The following is a 16047-nucleotide window of genomic DNA, read 5'->3' as shown; positions in this document are numbered from 1 at the left end:
CCACTCCCTCTATGTATATCTTTTGTGTAAGCAGAAGAAGATGCGGTGGTGGTGGCACTTTCTAGTCACCGCTCACCGAGTAGCAGAGAAAACTGGTTTCCAGAATGATTTATCATACATTTAAATTAAATGAAAAAGAGCATCAAAACGAAAACAAAAAACAAAAGTTTAATTTATCATAAAAAAGACTAAAACGTGTACTTAACACGAGTGAACTGATTTTTACTTTCCCAAAGACGTCTGGATACTCTTTAATCATTCTTTATTCACAAATTTCACTGAACTTTGCGAAAATTCTAAAGTTCTGCCTCAATTTCACTTGTCATGGAACTAGCGTAGAAGATATAATTAAATTTCATTTTATTTTAAGCGTGTCTTTGATTAACCAAAAAGACCAATAAGTATCTGGTATTATATCCCAAAGATGAATTTTATACCCTTTCCGATAAGATAATAAAAGACTAAATTATCTTGCGCATGGGAACGCAAAAAAGGGAACGAAGAACATAAAGGAAAGGCTGCCATGTGAAAGAACTTGCCGCCTGCTAAGCTCTTAAGCTAGGCAAAAAATATGCTAAAAAACCAAATGGATATAATATTAATTAGAATTTGAATAAATTAAGGCGCCGTGATTTGGTTTTTGCTGGCTTAGACAGAGCGACGCGGTCACCAGCTTAAAGATTTCGAACGATCAACCCGAATTTAAGGGGCGCTAACTCTAGTGCAGGCGTCTTTCAGATTGTAGGGTAATAGGAAGAGTCGATATAACCGAATCAGATGGGGCAAGTGCTTTTCTACTTTGTCAATTTTTTTGTTTTAAAGGTTTGGGCTAATTTGGGATCGCGTGGACTTATTAAGTATAGTGATCGTTGTTTTGGTTTGACAATTTTGATTTTATTTTTATTTAGCCAAGTCTATATCTTTTGTTCAGTTTTATTTTGATTTTTTAATACTCAGTATGGGACTTTTTCGTTTCGATTCTAGGGGGACAGTTGAGGAGATTGCTATTGCCATTCACCAATTTGCATATCTTTGCTATTTCAGCATAAACATCAATTCCGAAATGGCACTTTTAAGTGTTCGAACCGGCTGCCGCTGCCCCTGGTGATAATAATAATATTGATGGTGATAATGATGATGATGCTGCTCCTAACGACGATGATGATTATGATGTTGATGAAAATGATGATGATGAGTCCACTGCGTTGGCCTGACAGACGTGATCTATTGACTAGCATCATGCCTGCTGAACATTTATGGGAAACTGGACCAGAACTACAATCAAATCCAATTTACTACAATAGAGCACATCAGAACTTTTGGAGGCCCGTAGATTGAGAATTGAGATAATAATGTAAATTAGCAAAGACATAAATCGAGCTTGTTGAGTTTTGATAGTTTTGCAAATTTGTTTTTTGTTGGTTTTCTTTTTTGGCTTTTTTCTGTTTTAGTGCGCAGGAAATGATTAATAGAATTGAATTGTGTGGCGGCTTTGTTTTATTAAACCTGAAAACTAGAAATCTAAAACGCCAAATTTAATGCATCGAGGAAAAGGCAGAAAATTGAAATAATATTATCTAAATAGACAGCCAATTAGGCAAACAGGTACTATAAACAGAACAAAAGTGACTCCATCGCGTCCATCTATTTGTTGATCCAACTTTCCTTGGCGCGTGAGGCATCTAGTGTACATCTTTCAGCGATTCAATACCAAATAACTTGTACACGAACGTATTCCACTTCGTATGGTTTTGATCGCCTTAATAATCATGATAATTATCATCATCATCAAGTGCCAACATGTCTGCTCCGGCATAATGTACTGAGCATGATTTAACGACCTTCAAATAGGTTTCTATTTATACACACACTTGACTCTGTATTTGCACTTATTTCCAAAGAATTAATCAGCATTAGTCATCCAAACGCTATCTAAACTTATCCTTCGATTTTGCGGAACCAATTAAGTAGTTCTTGGCGCCACTCCACTAACGAATCTTGTTTTGCGGTTGTGTTTATGTTGCATTTAATGCTCAATCTCCCCGTTTTGCCATTTTGCCTGTTTGCAGGGGATCGTAATCATTAATCATGGCAATTGGTGGGGCTGCTGCTATTTCAGCTACTGCAGCAATTATGTGCTTAGTAAATCCTATTGAAGCTTCTATTTTGTATATACATATATGTGTGTATGTAATTTATTTATATTTTAAAAGTTTCAAAGTCCAAGAATGGCTAACAAATTTGGAATTTCGAATTTTGATTCCATGTAAACTCTGAGGAGCATTGGAGTAACTGTTCAGTTTAAGATCTTTACACAAATGCAATATTACTAAACAAAAATTGATCAAGTTCCAGCCTAATGTTATTTCTTTACTAAAATACATATTCGATGTATATAATGTTGAAGACCAATTCGATGTAGGTTTATCATTCGACTATTTTCGCTTTCAAATTTGGAAAACCTCGATTGAAATCGTTTCCATTGTGTTCAAAATATTGACAATATCCGGCACTGATTTTACGCACTTGCCTAAATATAACGCAAAAACACATAATTATATCATATTTGTATATTTCCATCTTAATACATATACAGATTGAATACATATACACATATATTTTGTTTCTTCTTTTTTGTTTAATTGTATGCCGCATTTTGGCAGTTCCTATTTAGTGATTAATGAACGGTGAGGCGACCAGCCACATGACAACAATAAGAAGACGCATATATAGGTAAATATACAATGTATGAAAATACATACACACAAGTCAGTGTATCAGTATGAATCTTATTGAAATGAACAAATTTGATTGAAACATATAACTCATCATTTGAATTTAAATCGAGCGCGAGTTGGCGGCTTGAATGAAACAAAGCCAACAGCAAAAGCAAAAATAAGGTGTAAACAACACAGTAGAGGCAGTCTGCTCTGTGGGTGTGTGTGTGTGTGTGCACGTGAATGTGTGTGTGTGTGTGTGTGTGCGATCGACTTGGCCTAAGCGTTGATGTCCATCAAATCTTTTGCATAAGATTAAATAAAACAATTAAGAGAATCCGTGCGAACGAATTTGGCCATTAAACTTTTTCGATCTTCAACATCTCTCAAGTTGTTAGTGGTGCTGTTGCTGTAAGCGTTGCTGTCGACGCCAGCATCTGCGAATGGTCAATAGAGAGAGAGGTGGTTTAGAACGAACTCGTGCAGAGCAAAGCCGTGCGAATTTTACAGCGCGTGATGGCTGCGTCGTCTTCAGCGGCAGCAGCGACGTCGAAGCAATGTTTCGACCGCTGTAATTTGAAGCAGAGAATTTGTATAAATACCAAAAGGTTCTCCGTATTCTTCATTAGAGTTTCGGTTGTACTGGAGTGAACAAGCTCAATTCCAACGAACAAGATGGTACGACTTCTTATAATCGCTTCATAAGTTCCATCAAAATAACACAGACCGCGAGGACTAATCCGAAATATTTTTTTAAATTTTTTTTATTTTTTTTATTGCAATATTTAAAAACGAAACTTGAAATGTATTGAAATTGTGTTCTTGCAGAAAGTTTTCCTGATCGCCTTTGCCGTGATCGCAGCTGTGGCTGCCGATGTCAGCCACCTGCCTTCGAATGAATACTTGCCCCCCGTGGTGCAGGAGTCGCAGATTGTCGTTTCTCCCAGCAATGAGTACTTACCCCCCAGTAGAAGTTGCCCCAGCCCATGAGCTTGCCGATGATGGTTACCGTTACAAGACCAACAAGCGTGTAGTGCTCCGTCGCCACCGTCGTGATGTGAGCCACTTGCCATCCAACGAGTACCTGCCCCCTGTTGAAGCTGCTCCATCCAACGAGTACTTGCCTCCAGTCCAGGTTGCTGCCCCCATTTCTGTCCCAGTTGAGGTTGAAGCCGCACCAGCCCATGAACTTGCCGATGATGGCTATCGTTACAAGACCCACAAGCGTGTGGTTCTCCGTCGTCACCGTCGTGATGTGAGCCACTTGCCATCCAACGAGTACCTGCCCCCTGTTCAGGAATCTGTTGAGGTTGCTGCTCCTTCTGCTGAATACTTGACTCCAGTTGAAGCCCCAGTTGAATCCGCTGTCTTGGCTGATGATGGTTACCGTTACAAGACCCACAAGCGTGTGGTGCTCCGTCGTCACCGTCGTGATGTGAGCCACTTGCCATCCAACGAGTACCTGCCCCCTGTTGAAGCTGCTCCATCCAACGAGTACTTGCCACCAGTCCAGGTTGCTGCCCCCATTTCTGTCCCAGTTGAGGTTGAGGCCGCACCAGCCCATGAACTTGCCGATGATGGCTATCGTTACAAGACCCACAAGCGTGTGGTTCTCCGTCGTCACCGTCGTGATGTGAGCCACTTGCCATCCAACGAGTACCTGCCCCCTGTTCAGGAATCTGTTGAGGTTGCTGCTCCTTCCGCTGAATACTTGACTCCAGTTGAAGCCCCAGTTGAATCCGCTGTCTTGGCTGATGATGGTTACCGTTACAAGACCCACAAGCGTGTGGTGCTCCGTCGCCACCGTCGTGATGTGAGCCACTTGCCATCCAACGAATACCTCCCCCCTGTTCAGGAATCTGTTGAGGTTGCTGCTCCATCCGCCGAATACTTGACTCCAGTTGAAGCCCCAGTTGAATCCGCTGTCTTGGCTGATGATGGCTACCGTTACAAGACCCACAAGCGTGTGGTGCTCCGTCGCCACCGTCGTGATGTGAGCCACTTGCCATCCAACGAGTACCTGCCCCCTGTTCAGGAATCTGTTGAGGTTGCTGCTCCATCCGCTGAATACTTGACTCCAGTTGAAGCCCCAGTTGAATCCGCTGTCTTGGCTGATGATGGTTACCGTTACAAGACCCACAAGCGTGTAGTGCTCCGTCGCCACCGTCGTGATGTGAGCCACTTGCCGTCCAACGAATACCTCCCCCCTGTTCAGGAATCTGTTGAGGTTGCTGCTCCATCCGCCGAATACTTGACTCCAGTTGAAGCCCCAGTTGAATCCGCCGTCTTGGCTGATGATGGTTACCGTTACAAGACCCACAAGCGTGTGGTTCTCCGTCGTCACCGTCGTGATGTGAGCCACTTGCCATCCAACGAGTACCTGCCCCCTGTTCAGGAATCTGTTGAGATTGCTGCTCCTTCCAACGAGTATTTGGGTCCAGTTGACAACGTCCTTGGAGGTGATTCCGCCGTCTTGGCTGATGATGGTTACCGTTACAAGACCCAGAAGCGTCGTGTGTTCCGTCGTCATTAAACATAGCCGGATTTGTTTTATTCCGTGATCGATTTGTACTCATTTTGGAGTGCAGACTTTATTTTAAGATTACACTTCCACTTTCCACTCAAGAATTACAAATATACAATAACAAAACGAGTTGAAATTTCTATTTTTCCACTTAATGTAAAACTTATATTCAAAACCAACTTCTACACTGCCAACTGGTCCTTGCAGAGTGCAACAAATTTGCAACGCAAGCAATGGAACCAGCAACATCCCAAATTTTACAAATTTTGAATGCTGATTGTATACTTTTTTGTGTTCCTCAAATACCCTGATGGCATGGAACATCAACTTTGGCAACATCAATTAAGATTTATTTTATTTAGTCGGTCGATCTTGATCTAAACTAGTGCTACAAAAACCACTTACAAAAAACACTTGAATATGTTGCGCTGTTTTAAGATTCGTATATATACAAGTTATATACTTATACAGTGCTTCCATTTCTGCCTGGATGAAATTAAATGCATGTATCTATTTTCACATGCTTTATAGCAAAGATAGGCCATCTCGGTTCCCCTTACAGGCTCTTTTGTTTACGCAGTGAAAACAGTTCTAAGCATATCCTGGCTTTAAAAGAAAACAAGGACAGACAGACATGGACATGGTAGATATTCTCGGCTGTTGATGTTAATAAACAATGTATACAAATACTTTATTTGGTTGAAAAAGTGGTGCAAACTATAATTAAGTATTTAGTTCGTCAAAAAGATGTCAGCTACGTTATTTTGTGAGCAGACTTTTAGAAAGGATTTTTATTGATTGATGAGATGATTTGATAATACTGATTTGAATATTGATCAGAAACAAAGGGTTAGGCTATTTGCTTGTCAAACACCTTGTTGTGTTGGTTAGGTGTTATATGACGTCATGAATTGGTCAAGTTATTGGAACAACTGGCAACCAGTTTTAGCCAGAACACTACCAACGTGTTTTCTAACGACTAGAGTATTCTTTTCATAATCCATCACTATTTTTCCGATGAAAAGCTTTGGAAATGTTCCCCCTTAAGTCGGCAACCAATTAGAAGTATTTCGAACTTAGTAGCTGCCAGTTTGTCTGGCAGTGGGAAAAAACATATCGATAAAGTTATTAATATCAAACAAGTTTCAAGTTCAAGACTGCCAGAAATCTGCAATGGAACCTGATGGCGCAAACATTAAAGAGAACTCGGCAATTAAATGTACAGTTCATTGGCAATTCAGTAACAATTCGCTGCACGGGGCAGTTGAATAGCGGGATGGTTGGCCATACTTAGGTTCGTTATATAGTTAATAGTATGGATATATCAATAATCAATTTGGTCAGATTAGATTCATTGTCGGCACTGGCACACGCGACAGCTCAAAACCGAAATGGAAGAAAAAAATTAAACAAAAATAAAAAGGAAAAAAACTTGTCGTCTAAACCTGATTGCAAATAAAAAAAAACTATAATGGGTATGTATTTTTTTATAGTGACAGTGTCTCCAAATACAAATTCATAAATTAAAAAAATAACAAAACTCACCGAAATATAAAAAAAAATAAATGCAAAATGCTAATTTTGGTGGCCAATACCCGGTGATTAGAATCATATAAATATACGGCCGAAATTTGGTAAAAGCATCACTTCCATTTGGATTCTACAATCAACTGGACCAACTAGCTAGCATAATGGTACTTATATAGAATTATCTATATAAATATCCTGTGCCGGATACCGATTCCAGTCAGGATATCGTCTCACTTGGAAATCGTTTTATAATTTTTTTTTTTTTGTGATTTAATTACAGAAATTGTTGTTGATTTGTGCCCTTATCGCCGCTGTGGCCGCCGATGTCAGCCACTTGCCCAGCAACCAATATCTGCCCCCCTGGACACGGTGCTGCTTCTGCTCCAGTGGCTTCCTACTCAGCTCCTAGCTATGCAGTAGAAGCTTCTGCCCCAGAGCCATCATACAGTGTGGCTGCTTCGGCTCCAGCTGTCTCCCTACTCTGCTCCAGCCCAGACTTACACTGCTGCTGCTTCAGCTCCTGCTGTCTCTTATGCTGCTCCAGTTCAGTCATACTCTGCTCCAGCTCAGACTTACACCGCCGCTGCTTCAGCTCCTGCCGTCTCCTACGCTGCTCCAGCCCAGACCTACACCGCTGCCGCTTCAGCTCCTGCCGTCTCTTATGCTGCCCCAGCTCAGTCGTACTCTGCACCCGCTCAGTCCTACTCTGCCCCAGCTGCCAGCTACAGCGTTGCCGCTTCAGCTCCTGCCGTCTCCTATGCTGCTCCTGCCCAATCGTACTCCGCTCCCGTTCAGTCCTACTCTGCCCCAGCCGCTAGCTACAGCGTTGCCGCTTCAGCTCCTGCTGCTTCTTACGCTGCCCCCGCTGCTGTTGAGAGCTACGAGGAAGCCGCTTCTGCCCCAGCTCACACCTTCTCGGCCACCGATGGTTACCGTTACAAGACCCAGCGTCGTCGCGTCGTTCGTCGCCACCGTCGTGATGTGAGCCACTTGCCTTCCAACGACTACCTGCCCCCTATTCAGGGTGCTGCCTCCGCCCCAAGCAGCGAGTACCTGCCACCTGTTGCCGCTTCTGCCCCAGTTGCCTCATACTCTGCTCCAGCTCAGACTTACACCGCTGCCGCTTCAGCTCCTGCCGTCTCCTATGCTGCTCCTGCCCAATCGTACTCCGCTCCCGCTCAGTCCTACTCTGCCCCAGCTGCTAGCTACAGCGTTGCCGCTTCCGCTCCTGCTGCTTCCTATGCTGCCCCCGCTGCTGTTGAGAGCTACGAGGAAGCCGCTTCTGCCCCAGCTCACTCCTACTCGGCCACCGATGGTTACCGTTACAAGACCCAGCGTCGTCGCGTCCTCCGTCGCCACAGATATTGAGGATCTTCACCGCTTCCCTTTACATAACCACAAACAACACTGAATCTCTAGCCAAATATTAGTTTGGGCTATGGAAGTTTTTCAGTGATTTGTATGGAAATTGTTAGGGAATGAATTAAATAAATAAATCATTTTTTTGTAAAATAATTAAAAAAGAGTTTATTAATTACAATATGTGAATTACCGAAACATAGCCGCTTAACAACAAGCTAGCAACAGCTTAATGATATCGCCAATTGAGTTGTTGCCAAGTGCCAAGAAAAGACAAACAATATCACTTAATGAAACTAGCTCAAGTCCAATTCAAATTTATCTAATTTAATTTGGAGATCATGCGAAAACTTGTTTTATAATTTATAGATCAATTTTAATTTCATCAAATGCATTGCTAATCAAAATGGAAGTGGTCCGACTTATGAATTTTATGTGCACATTGCTTCCGTTTCCCCTTTGGAAATTGGTAGTCTGCTTTTGGGCTGACAACTTTAGTCAGACAGTGTAAATCTAACGCCAATGGATATGTTATGATAAAGCTAAAGTTAGATTCATTTTCGATCCTCGGACTAACATATAACTAAAAAAAAAGTGTAGTATCTGTTCTCCATGTTCAGATGTTACTAAAACTCATATTACTAAAATTAAGCCTTAAGTTTATTATAAGCACTGGCAACTAAGGCCTTCGGCTTAGACGAAAACTAAATCCATACACTAGCCTGGGATTCGCACCCGGGTCCTCGTTGTTCAATTGCCCAAATGACTGGGTTACTTAGACAACTCATATAATATAATAATATATATAACCTTTAATTGAATTTCTTATTCAAATCAGAAAAAGGCAGATACAAACAGTGTTTGATTCGTTTTAACATTCACATCGTCGTTTTATTTCGGCATACAATAGATTTAATAAACATATTTTAATGACTAAAGTTCAATCGCGGAATTCAGAAGTGTGGATCCCTGGTAGATCATTAAAATTAAATATTAAATTAAATTATTACAGTTAATTACAAAAATTAAATTTTGTTGGTTCTTAAAGAGGATCACTATGCGCCCACAGAGGCAATCGTGTCAATTAATCAGTGATGGGTTTGGATGGGAGTGGAGAGCGCTGGTAGGAAGAGGAGGCTAGAAATCAAAAGGAATTGCGGGTTTTGGATAGGAGTAGCCACCTTGAACTTTGGGCGATGGGGGAGGGAATGGAATTGATGGCTTGGGATAGTCGTAGCCTTGTTTGACCTGAGGCTGGGGGGTTGGGTCGTAGTCACTGGGGGCAAGTATGTCTGTGGTAGAGGATTCGTTGGTGGTGTGAAAGGTATAAGAGGTTTAGGGTAATCATAACCCTGTTTGGGTTGCGGAGGAGGCAAGTATTTAGGCTGAGGTGGCAGAGTAGCCACTACAGGCGGTAAATACTTTGGTGTTGGATTTGGGGCTGGGAATGGGATCAATGGCTTGGGATAGTCATAACCCTGTTTTACTTGGGGAGGAGGAAGATATTTTGGAGGCGGCGGCTGGGTGACAACTACTGGAGGTAAATACTTTTGTGGAGGGTTCGTAGGAGCTGGGAATGGTATGGCTGGCTTTGGGTAGTCATAACCCTGCTTAATCTGTGGCTGGGGAGGAGGAGGAGGTAGATATTTTGGCTTGGGCTGAGGAGGCAAAGTCGGTGTTACCGGAGGTAGATATTTTGGTGTTGGCGGATTTGTTGGCCCTGGAAAGGGAATCGCGGGCTTCGGATAATCGTAACCCTGTTTAACCTGGGGAGGTGGTAGATATTTTGGTGGCGGCGGCTGGGTGACAACCACTGGAGGTAGATACTTCGGTGTCGGTGGAGCCGTTGGAGCTGGGAATGGGATGGATGGCTTTGGATAATCATAGCCCTTTTTGACCTGTGGTTGAGGAGGGGAAGGAGGCAGATACTTGGGCTTGGGCTGTGGTGGAGGGCTGACCACTACAGGTGGTAGGTATTTTGGTGCTGGCGGATTGGTAGGTGCTGGGAAAGGTATAGCTGGCTTGGGATAGTCATAACCCTGTTTGACCTGTGGGGGAGGTAGATATTTTGGTGGCGGCGGCTGGGTGACAACCACTGGTGGCAGGTACTTCGGTGTCGGTGGAGCCGTTGGAGCTGGGAATGGAATGGATGGCTTGGGATAATCATAACCCTCTTTCACCTTTGGTTTGGGTTGAGAAGGGGGCAGATATGTTGGCTTCGGCGGCGGCGGTGGTGGCGGCAACGTAGAAACAGGAGGTGGGAAAGGTATAGCTGGCTTGGGATAATCGTAACCTTGTTTCACCTGAGGAGGCGGCAAATATTTGGGTGGTGGTGGCTGAACCGTGGTTGTAACAGGTGGCAAATATTTCGTTGGAGGGGGATTGCTGGGAGGTGGGAATGGTATGGCTGGCTTGGGATAATCGTAACCCTGTTTTGGTTGAGGGGGTGGCAAGTACTTGGGCTGCGGGGGCACAGTGGCCTTAACAGGCGGTAAATATGTTTGCGGTGGTTGAGTGGTTGGTGCTGGGAACGGTACCGACGGCTTCGGATAAAAGTATCCCTTGGCCGGCTGCTGTGGTATGATCTGTTGCTGCGGCGGTGGCACGTATTTTGGTTGCTCTGGTGGAGGGAACGGTATTTCTGGCTTTGGATACGAGTACCCGCTGGACACCACCACCTTAGGTAAAGGAGGTGGGAATGGTATGCTCGGTTTGGGGTATGAGTAACCATCCGTGAATGGTGCTACCGGCTTAGGGTAGTCATACCCTCCTTGTTGCTGCAAACAAACAAAGAACACATTACTTAAGCTTGTCTTTCTTTAAGAGTTCAAAATTTACCTGTGTTGAATAGCCCTGACCGTGAACGGCTAAGGCGCCGAGTGCTAAAAGCAGTAGGCGAAGTTGCTAAAAATAGAATTAAATAAAAAATGAAAAAATATAATAAATATATTAGAGACATGTTATACCCTCTTCGGCGTATTGTGCCGAATTTCATTGAAACAAATCCCTTCGACATTTATATTAACCGATTTCGCGTGGGCTTCGGTCATTTATGACCATTTGCAAAAGAAGCGTAAAAATTTGTGAATTCAATTAAAAGCTGAAAACATATCCATTTTTGACAATTTTGATGTGTGTCTATTTAACACCAGCGGGTCTAATTTGTCTGTTCGACCAGCCAGCTAATTGGGTCACTCAAATGAATCGAAGGCAAAAGGCTTTTTAAACATTATCAGCTTTGTTAATACGTTGAAAATGATTTAAAGCATTAAAGTATTTTATAATTGTCAAATGCCAATGGCAAAAAAAAAAAAACATATGGTTATTAATTGAGGTCATAGGCGTGGATTCAGAGGCAGTTCATTTCAGGCCAACCCGCATGCTCCAGCGGCAGGCCACTTGATTGCAACAGGCAAAGATTAAAGCCAAAGTTTAGCATCTTAAATAGATAGTATTTAATGTATTAGTTGAATTGTACATATTTTACATCCGCAGCATCATAAAACTTATTGAAATGCGCTGTATCTGTGCCTCTTTTCTCTGGAGAGTAAGCTTAATTCAGTCTTGCCAACATTTCGACTCGATGAGGTCTTAGGTGAATGAAGGTGCCAGATAGGGTTGACCCATTCGATAATACGAGTATGGCTAGTGAGGTATATCCCACTCATAAAACTTTCTCTTAACCATGGTGACTGTCAAGGTCAGGGCATTGAACGGGAAGTGTTATCTATTTTAGCAAGTTAAAATATGCTCTAATAGTAGGAAAAAAGTGTTAATGGTTTTATGTAAGATACAAAAAAATGACAGTTTTTATGGGCGAGCGACCGGTTCAAAGAACTTTGCTAATTCAAAACTATCGTTTTAATTTATTTAAATGTGAAACTATCAATTTGCTTAGAACTAATTCCATTAAAGTGTTTGTTGTTTTTTTTTAGCTCTTGATGCCGTGATTTGTTGTGAATCTTTGGAACCCGGAATTTCAAATTCGCTCAAATTGAAAGACATAAATTTAGAAAATGAAGTCTCGAATACTCCACTGAGTACGCTTCAAGTCGACCAGGCCATAAAAACAAAGCCAGGCCATTAACAAAGGCAAAAAGTGGGCAGAGCTTTAATTGAAAAAAACTATAAAAGATCATAGAGAAAACAAAAAACTAAAGCTATCAAACAGTCAAACCTCATCTCATCTTAATAAACCACCAAATAGTTGTCGAGACACCCACGCAATGTTCTTAATGTTTTTTATTAATTGTGAACGAAAAATGCCACTCGACACTGTCGGTGATTTGAATTCAAAGACTTGGCAGCTTGTCAGGCCTTAAACAATTTTGCCAATGGCATTAGATGACTCGGACTAATCCAACTAAATTGCAACTTGATTTAGAGTCATCTATATCGTCTATATATAGTAAGTCTACCAGTCGTTTGATTGTCTCATGCCACATATAAATTTCTTCTTTTTTGCTTCTCTGGTATGCTAGCCAATAACACACATCGCACACCATACATCACACCATATAATTCAGTTCTAAACTCGGTTGTTGTTGCCAATTTTATGGCCATATTTTAACTGGTGTGATGTTAGGCAGAAGGCGTGGAATTCGACTACATATGGTAATATTCGATCGCGTTGTGCTCTATACATAATAATATCGAAATAAATTTGAATTTAGAATCTTAAAAATTCTTTCTTTTTAATTTATTCTTAGATATTAAACAGTTATTGACCCAATTTGATGTGATTAAAGTCTTTGGTCTTACTAAAATTTAACTTCTAGTGGCTCCGTTTAAAAACTACTGCGCTACAATTTGTTTCTGTGTTCCTCCTGATCCAATGGAAAATGGGCAGAAATTGCATAATGTTATTAGGCCTGTTACAAATTGAATTACACACTACAACTAAAGTGCTTAGCAATTTGCTTTGTCATTACAAGTGGCATAATTCTGTGTGTAAATGTTGTAATTGCTTTTGCTCGGCTGGGCTAGGGAGTGCCTCTTGCAAGTGGAGCATGCCAGTTGATATCCAAAGAGCAACAGAATCTCTTCAAAAATCATGTCGAGTCATTTTTTTTGTTTCTTGGTTTTACAACAATGCGTAAGTCAGTACCTCATGGTTGGGACGAGTGCATGGGGCACCTTAATTGTCACAATTGAGGCGTGTGAAATTCCAGACAAACACTGTGACAACGACCTTGAAGAAAAAACAAGAAAATCTCGCCGTAGCTGAGCTAAGCGTTAATTACAATTGCTCAACACATTGAGGCACAGGCGCTGAGACATTTGTTCTGAACTGAATCATTCAAGCAGTGTGAACTTCAAAATGAGTCCGACTCTGCTCTACTTGGTGTTGTTGCCCAATCACACTTAAGCATTGGCCAAGAACACGGGCAAGCGTGAAGAGCATCTAGTCGGAGTCATAGTTGGAGTCATAGTCATAATATGACTCTGTTTCCGGTCACCAAGACCAAGAGGGTTGGTTTAAAGGTTTTTCCTAACGAGCTCTAAAGACCTAGCATACGACCCACCTACAAGCAACACATACTGATTACGAATCGTAAGTGAAGTGAAGGTCATGTTTTGAGCAAATGATGTTGGAAAACTCTCAGGTTAGCCCTCGTGATGGTACTAATGGCCCTCTAGTGAGTCAGAGTTAGGGCTCCTCATCAATGCAGTTGCGGCAGGTCGGCTTCGGCCAGCTGTTTTCTGTTGAGTTTCAATTTTTTTCTTTCTTATTTGTACTTGTACCGATTTTCTTCAATTGTAGCGCCATTTATGCAAATTTTACGTAGCTTGTGTTTGTTTTTGCTGTCGCTTTTAGAAACTTTACTTTGTCTTTTCGTTGTCGGTCGTTCGGTTTCGGTTGTTGGTTGAGCAATTTTGTTTGACAGACAGACGCTTGACGCTTGCCAACTGCCAACTGCAACTGCACCTTGGATCAAAAAAACAGTGTGAACCTTTCTGTTGCATTCTATGATTGATACGGTTATGACTTGAATTGTTACACATCGTTGTGCTGAATCGTTAATAGCCAATGATTTCGTCACTCACCATCTTCATTCTTAAGCCGTGATGCAACAACGCGTTTGTGTGTCACCAGCTAAAAATACAATTCACATCAATTGGGTTTGAATTAATGTTCTATTTAGTCTGTTTATGGCAACTTGCTACCCACTTGTAAGTTAACAAAACACAGAATCTCGCACAAGTAAAAACCACTGGCAAAAAAAAACAGCAACGCGACGACTACGCACGACAACAACAGCGGTGGCAAGCGGCGAGCTGCTAACTCGAGCAAATTTGAAGTTCAAATAACAAAAACTGCGCCAACGCACGGGGTATTTATAAGAGCGAGGCAACCGAAGACGCCAACGAAGACGACCGACCGGGCGGCAACTCGGGCCACGGGGTACGCATGCGCGCAGTGCATTAAGCCGCGCCAAGCGTCAATCTTTGAGCTTGAGCTGCGGCGGGAGTCTCTGATTTTCAAGAGCAACGATTTCAGATAGGCAACAAATGGAAATGGAAATGGAAATGGAAATGGTGTCTGGTTAAATCACTTTTCCTATGCTAAAAATAGACACGGTTAAAATACACACTGGTTCAGCAATTATTTTGGCACATTTCTTGGCTACTGTTTGAAATGACCTTGACAGATTCACAGATGACTTGCTGAAACTTTCCGCGTGCAAAGTGTGGCATCGTTTTCCTGATACCCTAAACTGCAAGTAAAAGATAGTTCAGCAAATGATAGACTGATTATATCATACTTTGGAGTATGCAAGAGGCATTACTCACTTTAAGTATGTAAAAATGACTGCATTTTAATGTATTATGGTTTTTAGTTTTGTTAGTATTATTTTACAATCTGTCGTTAGACAATCAGTAAATTTTATTAGACATTTTGAATAAATCTCATACAAATTATTGCTACCAGTCACTTATGTATATCTACTGACAACATCATATGGTTATTGTGAGCTTTGTTATGCTTTACCAATCTGCTAAACTTCTAAAAGGAAGAATAAGTATATGACTGAGATCCTTGGCAACCAAGAGGCTTTACCGAATCTCTTGTAGATTAGCTTAAGCATCGTTTTTCTACATTATCTCTTCCTCAATATACCTGAACAACTTATATTTACAGGGTATACCAATTGGGACACGCACCAATCTAAGAATTTTTAACTTTGAATTCAGAGTTGATCAAAGCTCCGTTTTTCTGATTTTGCCGATTTAAAACCGGTCAGCTTCAGCAAAGTGAAATGACCTTAACTTATTGAGGGGACAAGTCCGTTCAATTTTTACTTTCGTGGATATGATACAATTAGTTTTTTTAAATTTTTTTATTGAAGCCTCGACTTCTACTTTAATTTCATTCTACTAATGAACAAAGTGAACTAAAAACATGTCAAAACAACAGCACGAGCCGAACCACGCCGAAAGGCAACCCGCTGTGAGGAATCATTAGGTTCCAAGAGGTGCGATGATAGTTCCATCAATCATTCAACTCCACCCTCCATCTACAATACGTTCAGTTGGTTTTGTTTGTTGGTGCCTACCAATTGCATTCTAGTTTATAAAACCTTGCTAAATGCCTAATTAATATTTTGTTAATTCATAAATTTAATCCTTTTCCCTGACAAATTAGATGATCGATCATTAAGTTTAATAAAACCAAGCGCAAAATCCAAACAAAAATGCTGGTCAAAAATAAATAGAAATTCAATTATTAATAATGCCTCGACGGCAAATGGTAACTGAAAAAACCGGAAGATACATCCATTTGTTGTTTCGATTTGTTGCTAACATAGCTCAAGTATTTCAACTTTCAAAAAGAAACAACAAAATACTTGCCAGCAATCATAATCAAATGCCATTAACAACTTGAACTGAAATCGTTTATTTCCAAACGATAAT

General features: G+C 41.4%; 3 protein-coding genes across 4 annotated transcripts; 2 read left to right on the top strand and 1 right to left on the bottom strand.

Annotated features, from left to right (window-relative positions):
• The first annotated feature begins 3666 nt into the window (after positions 1 to 3666).
• On the top strand, positions 3667 to 5250 carry LOC137579235 (nuclear pore complex-interacting protein family member B4). The gene has a single exon (XM_068292941.1). It carries the CDS (start codon positions 3667 to 3669, stop codon positions 5248 to 5250), a length of 1584 nt encoding a protein of 527 aa, XP_068149042.1.
• Positions 5251 to 5875: 625 nt separating this feature from the next.
• Positions 5876 to 8139, top strand: LOC137579234 (antifreeze protein Maxi). Its single transcript, XM_068292940.1, is given in 4 exon segments — positions 5876 to 5884; positions 7052 to 7126; positions 7128 to 7246; positions 7248 to 8139. Coding segments are annotated over 4 exon segments (1095 nt in total).
• Positions 8140 to 9004: 865 nt separating this feature from the next.
• LOC137578950 (uncharacterized) lies at positions 9005 to 14392 on the bottom strand. Of its 2 annotated transcripts, XM_068292585.1 has the most exons (4): positions 14303 to 14392; positions 14179 to 14227; positions 10969 to 11034; positions 9005 to 10907 (listed from the first exon to the last, which is right to left on the bottom strand). In XM_068292585.1, exons 2-4 carry the CDS (start codon positions 14185 to 14187, stop codon positions 9219 to 9221), a joined length of 1764 nt encoding a protein of 587 aa, XP_068148686.1. In that variant the 5' UTR covers positions 14188 to 14227; positions 14303 to 14392; the 3' UTR covers positions 9005 to 9218. The 2 variants fall into 2 exon arrangements, with proteins under 2 accessions (XP_068148686.1, XP_068148687.1); XM_068292586.1 differs by having other exon boundaries at positions 14179 to 14352.
• Positions 14393 to 16047: the final 1655 nt, after the last annotated feature.

The sequence above is a fragment of the Drosophila tropicalis genome, unplaced genomic scaffold (assembly GCF_018151085.1).
Source record: "Drosophila tropicalis isolate 14030-0801.00 unplaced genomic scaffold, ASM1815108v1 contig_694, whole genome shotgun sequence".
NCBI lineage: Eukaryota > Metazoa > Arthropoda > Insecta > Diptera > Drosophilidae > Drosophila > Drosophila tropicalis.
Note: the sequence above shows the minus strand (reverse complement) of the source record. Positions and strands in the feature narration are given on the sequence as shown.

Excerpts from the sequence above, each read along its gene's own strand:
- LOC137579235 (XM_068292941.1), top strand. The coding sequence starts at position 3,667 with ATGAGTACTTACCCCCCAGTAGAAGTTGCCCCAGCCCATGAGCTTGCC.
- LOC137578950 (XM_068292585.1), bottom strand. Across the intron at positions 10,908-10,968 it reads GTCAGGGCTATTCAACACAG|CAACAAGGAGGGTATGACTA; the intron begins GTAAATTTTGAA and ends GTTTGTTTGCAG.